This window comes from Ursus americanus, chromosome 16 (genome assembly GCF_024610735.1).
Source record: "Ursus americanus isolate L20-20 chromosome 16, mUrsAme1.1.p, whole genome shotgun sequence".
NCBI classification, from domain to species: domain Eukaryota; kingdom Metazoa; phylum Chordata; class Mammalia; order Carnivora; family Ursidae; genus Ursus; species Ursus americanus.
The window spans coordinates 4,393,118-4,399,117 of NC_142142.1; the positions used below are offsets into that span (position 1 = coordinate 4,393,118).

The window sequence follows — 6,000 nt, forward strand, 5'->3', positions numbered from 1 at the left end:
AGGGCACAGTTCCTCATACTGTCTTCACTTCTGACATCAACTGGAAGTTCAGGAAGTTCCCCAAACTACCCCCAAGTTCAATAATCTACTAGAAGGACTTACAGAACTCAGTGAAAGCTATTATACTCATGGTTACAGTTTATTATAGGGAAAGATTAAAGTCAGACAAAGGAAAAGGTGCTGGGGGCAGAGTGTGAGGTTTGTAAATAGGAAGCATCCATTGTCCTCCCCCATGGAGTCAGGATGAGTTACCTCCAGGCATTAATGTGTGACAATCTGTATAGAGTTAATATTGCCAACCAGGGAAGCTCACCTGAGCTTTGGTGTCCAGAGCTTTTACTGGAGTTCATTATGTATACATGATTGATTAATTGCACAGACGGTTGAACTCAGTCTTCAGACTGATTGATGCCACATGACCCAAAGTCGTCACCCTAAGTTATATTGCTGTTATTTATGGTATGGCCAGTCCCCTTACACTAAGATCTGGTTTGACCAGCCCCCACCCTAAACTCCTATCAGATATGACAGATAACTTCCTAGAAGCCAAGAACAAAGGCCAGACTTCTCTTGGGTTAGGCAAAATTCCTTACTATACACCTACTCATTTAGTTCCAAAGATATTTTTTGTTTTTGCTGTAGCTATACTTTTCACCTCTTGGCTTACCTTGGGTCATGGTATCAGTCATAAAGTCAGGTCTCCCAATAATCAAGTTTGAATTCAGTTTAATCCTTCTGAAATATAAAGCATAGAGAGAGACAACAGCTGATCACCATATTGTATCTTTTTTCATATCAGGAATATGGGTGGAATCAGTCTAACTATAAGGGAGTTCAACTCATTACTCTATCCTTATTTGCCTACTATGGCTAGTTTGTGTGTGTGTGTGTGTGTGTGTGTGTGTGCGTGTGTGACTATCAAGGCAATATGTATCGGAAAAAGAAGAAAAGTAGACAGCATTTCATATCACTGGCATTGTGGCCTGGAATGGAGTCCTGATTCTATTCTTGCTGGATGAGGTTTTATGCCTGAAACAGTGTAGGTGCCTAGCAGATATTTCCTCCCCAACTTTTTCCCATCTTAGTCTTCTTCCTACACCTCCCCAGACCAGTGATCTCTGCCATTTCATTCCCTACCCCAATACTCTAAGCCTTAACTCAATTTCTGTGAAACCAATTGCAATCTGAAGCATATACTGCAGACTCACTGATCAGAAAAACTTACCAAGTTCTCATCTTCCATCTTAGGGAGTCATTTAGCAAATCTGAATTCAACTGAAATCTACATATGTCTATATACACCCTCAATATGCGCTAAGAGGTATTAACAAAATTTTGTTGTGTGTGTGTTGGGATTTGTAATGAAGTCTACAGGTGCCAGGGAATCTGAGGCATTGAAATGAAAATGAATAGGAATCCCCTTTGATCATTACATCAGCTGAAGAGAAGCTCTAGGGAAATTTCAGGAAGCTTGCTGTCTGCTACTCTATCAATTGCCAGTTCTTGTTATTTCACATAATACTTATGATAGGTAATATTTTATCTTTTTCTCTCCTTCCTTCTTCCTTATTCTGTTTTCAGTCTATGAAATGCTTGGACTAATTCTATGGACTTTATTGGGTATATATATAACGAGCAATTTTTTTATTGTAAAATATACATAAAAGTTACCATTTTAGCCATTTTAAAGTTTACAGTTCAGTAGCACTTAGTACATTTACAACACTATACAACGGTTACCACTATGTAGTGCTATAAAATTTCATCATTCCAGAAGGAAATCCTGTGTCCATTAAGCAACCACTTCCCATTCTTCCAGCTTCAGGCACCAGATCAGATTTGCTGTCACATTTCTCATCAGTTACAGAAATTAACAGCTACTGAAAAAGAACTTCATATGGGGAAGAGACTTCACAGATTAATATTCACTTTTGCCAACTTATCTTAAATTCCTACTTGGGGATAGAAATCTTAAAAATGTGATCTATATATATGATGGAATATTATCCAGCCTTAAAAAAGAAGGAAATCTTACCACTGCAACAACATGGATGAATCTAAGCACATAATACTAAAGTAAAATAAGCCAGTCACATAAAGACAAATATTACATTATCTCAGGTTTATATGGGATCTTAAAAAAAAAAAAAGCCAGACACACAGTAACAGAAAGTAGAATAGTGGTTACTGGAGTCTGGCACATGGGTGACTAGGGGAGATAAAGAAAAGTGGAATAGTAGTGACAGAGATGGTGAGAAGGGGCCATGGAGAAATTACTGAAAATGGGTTCAGATTTTCAGCTTTTGCAAAATGAAAAAGTTCTGGAGACAGTGGTTATGGTTGTACAACAGTATGAATGTCCTTAATACTACTGAACCTTAAACTTAAAAATGGTTAAGATAGTAAATTTATGTTATGTGTATTCTATCACAATAAAATTTTTTTAAAAATGGGGGAAAATGGAAAAGATAGCAAAGACTAAACCAAAGGAAAAAAATTTATGTTATGACAGCAGTGCACACTAATATGAAAATACAAGAGATGTAGAGATCATATCTGAATGTTTCATACAGCAAACTATCATGGAGGACACGGTATTGAAGGAGAGTAGGTATGTACTACAATGTGAAATATTGTCAGTTCCTTCAGATCTCATATTATTATAAATTAAAGGCACAGATAATATCGCCTATGAAGAATCTCAGAACAATAATGTGTATTAAGAGAGTTACTTTACTCAATTACCCTCTGGAAAGAAGAGACTAATGTTTGCAATCAACTACTCCTGCCATTACGTAACTCTAACATAACGATTGAAGTTCTTTTCATTTTCTAGGACCTCGATAAGAAAAGACCATAGAGTAACATTCCCTACACCTTAACAGGAATTCAGTGACACTTGCTGGGAGAATGACTTCCATCAATGACACCCAGTTCCATCCCGCCTTCTTTCACCTGCTAGGAATCCCAGGACTGGGAACTGTCCACATCTGGATTGCTTTCCCGTTCTGTATTGTGTACCTGATTGCCCTCGTGGGGAACATCACCATTGTCTTTGTGATCAGGACCGAACACAGTCTGCACCAGCCCATGTTCTACTTCCTGGCCATGTTGTCTGTGATCGATCTGGGTCTGTCCACGTCCACCATCCCCAAAATGCTGGGCATCTTCTGGTTCAAGCTCCAAGAGATCAGCTTTGGGGGCTGCCTTGCCCAGATGTTCTTCATCCACATGTTCACAGGCATGGAGACTGTTCTCCTGGTGGCCATGGCTTATGACCGCTTTGTTGCCATCTGCAACCCTCTCCAGTACACCATGATCCTCACCCATAAAACCATCGGCATCCTGGCCTCTGTTGTTGTTGGAAGAAACTTAATTCTGGTGACTCCGTTCGTGTTTCTCATTCTGAGGCTGCCGTTCTGTGGGCATCACATCATCCCTCATACGTACTGTGAGCACATGGGTCTTGCCCGGTTGGCCTGTGCTCCCATCAAGGTCAACATCATCTATGGGCTCATGGTGATTTCCACCATCATTGTGGATGTGATCCTGATTGCCTCCTCCTATGTGCTTATCCTTCAAGCTGTTTTCCGCCTTCCTTCTCGGGATGCCCGACTAAAGGCCCTCAATACCTGTGGTTCTCATGTCTGTGTCATGCTGTGCTTTTACACACCTGCATTTTTTTCTTTTATGACACACCGTTTTGGTCGAAACATTCCCCACTATATCCACATCCTTTTGGCTAATCTATACGTGGTTGTCCCCCCTGCCCTGAATCCAGTCATCTACGGAGTCAGGACCAAGCAGATCCGAGAGAGAGTTGTGAAGATATTTGTACAGAAGTAAGAGTTCTGTGTCAACACTTGGAAAATAGGGGCACATACCACCCACATTTTAATAATCTCACCTCTGCTTTAGGTTTCCTGTTAGAGTAGGTAGTAGTACCAGATTTTTATTGTTTATTGGAATTCATTTAGGGTTGGCAGATAAGGCAAAGCTACCTTTGCTGCCCACTCTGCTCACCCACCCCATGTAGCTGGACAAAGGGAAAGCACTGACGGAAAATGAAGGTGGCCTGGAGGCAGCCGTGGTGTGGGAGTAGAATGGCTGGTGGGAAAAGGTGAGAACTCTCCCCATTTCTCTATGTCTTCTCTGTAGGTAAGCTTAGACCCCGAAGGGACACTGACCCAATAATGTCATTTTGTAGATGAAGAAAATAAAGTCAAGCCATGGCTTAGTGACAATGTTTAAATTAGAACATCTGTTCCATAGATTTATATTCTGTATGTTAATACAGTTTTGTCTTCCTTTTCTAGTCATTACTCTTTTTTTAAAAATACCATTACTCATGTTTATTTAAATGTTCCCCTGTCTTGTTCTTACTGTCATTCTTTCTCCCTTTCTTCTTTCTAATCTGATTCCTCCAATTTTTCTTCCTCTTTCTGTCTTTCTCTACCTCCCTTTCTCTCTTCCTCTCTTTCTCTTCCTCACTGTTAATCTAATAAATTCAGTGTCTGTGAATTGAGGAATGTGAGAGGCTGCAGCTTAGGATCAAGGATACATGATATTTTCTCACTTGAAGCTAAGTCATATTAGATGTGAATAATTATATGTGTTTTTTAAAAAAGATTTTATTTATTTATTCGACAGAGAGAGAGAGACAGCCAGCGAGAGAGGGAACACAAGCAGGGGGAGTGGGAGAGGAAGAAGCAGGCTCCCAGCAGATCAGGGAGCCCAATGCAGGGCTGGATCCCAGGACGCTGGGATCATGACCTGAGCCGAAGGCAGATGCTTAAGGACTGAGCCATGCAGGCGCCCCGATTGTATGTGTTCTGTGCCTAGTTTCAATAGAATTCTAAGTAAAATTTACCTTGCTTTCTACACTGTTTACATTCAAGATTTTAGAAAATTTGGAGAAGGAAGTTAGGTCATTCTATGATAAACACAAAGGCAGTCTTGATATTAAGCTCAGAATGATCTCAGTGTAATTTATTAATCCTATAGATTTCCAATATGTAGTCCCATTTCTAAACTCCAGATACAGCTAGAGAATATAGTTTGCTTTCTTTTAGCAGTATGTCATAGATTTTAATATACAATTATCATACTTCCTTGGTTAAATTTATTCCTAAGTACGTATGTTATTATATTGAGGCTGTCGTAAATGGAATTTTGTTCTCAATCTCTTTTTTAGGTTTTCATTGCTAGTATATGGAAATACATCTGATTTCTGTATGTTGAAATTGCATTGTGTAACTTTGCTGAATTCATTTATTAGCTCTAATAATTTTGTGTATTCTTTACAATTTTCTTTACATAAGGTTACATCATCTACAGATAGAGATAGTTTACTCCTTCCTTTCATATTTGAATGAGTTTTTCTTGCCTCATTTCTCTAGCTAGAACTCCAGGTACAATGTAAGACAGCAGTGTTGAAAGCAGGCATTCTTGTTTTGGGTATGATCTTAGGGAGAAGGTTTTCAGTCTTTCACCATTGAGTATGATACAAACTGTAGTTTGTTGGTTCCCCCCCCCCCCAATGAATGCCCTTTATCATGTCAAGGAAATTTTCTTACATTCTTAGTTTGTCAAGTATTTTTATTATGAAAGCTTTCTAGATTTTGTCAAATGTTCTTTCCGCATCAGTTGAGAGGGTCATGTGTCTTTTTCTTTATTTCATTAATGTTAGGTAATATATTTATTGATTCTCTTGAACCACCTTGCATTTCTGGGATAAACTACAGTAGGTCATGGTATATAATCCTTTTACTCCGCTGTTGCAGTTAGTTTGCTAGTAGTTTTTTTTTAATGTATATTCATAGGGATATTTTTCTATAGTTTTTTTATGAAAAAAATTTACATTCTGCAATGTAACAAAAACCCCACCCACCCTGTGTTTGTGTATGTGTGTGTGTGTGAGAGAGAGAGATGGGGGGGGGATGACTTCTTGAGTGCACCAGATATTTTCTAGTGTAATGAACTGTATTCTGTATTTTAATA

At 38.9% G+C, this 6,000-nt stretch overlaps 1 protein-coding gene across 1 annotated transcript; it reads left to right on the forward strand.

Moving 5' to 3' along the window:
• The first annotated feature begins 2,904 nt into the window (after positions 1–2,904).
• On the forward strand, positions 2,905–3,846 carry LOC123782672 (olfactory receptor 52E4). The gene has a single exon (XM_045782940.2). The coding sequence runs from the start codon at positions 2,911–2,913 to the stop codon at positions 3,844–3,846; it is 936 nt and encodes a 311-aa protein (XP_045638896.2). The 5' UTR covers positions 2,905–2,910.
• Positions 3,847–6,000: the final 2,154 nt, after the last annotated feature.

Excerpts from the sequence above, each read along its gene's own strand:
- LOC123782672 (XM_045782940.2), top strand. The coding sequence starts at position 2,911 with ATGACTTCCATCAATGACACCCAGTTCCATCCCGCCTTCTTTCACCTG.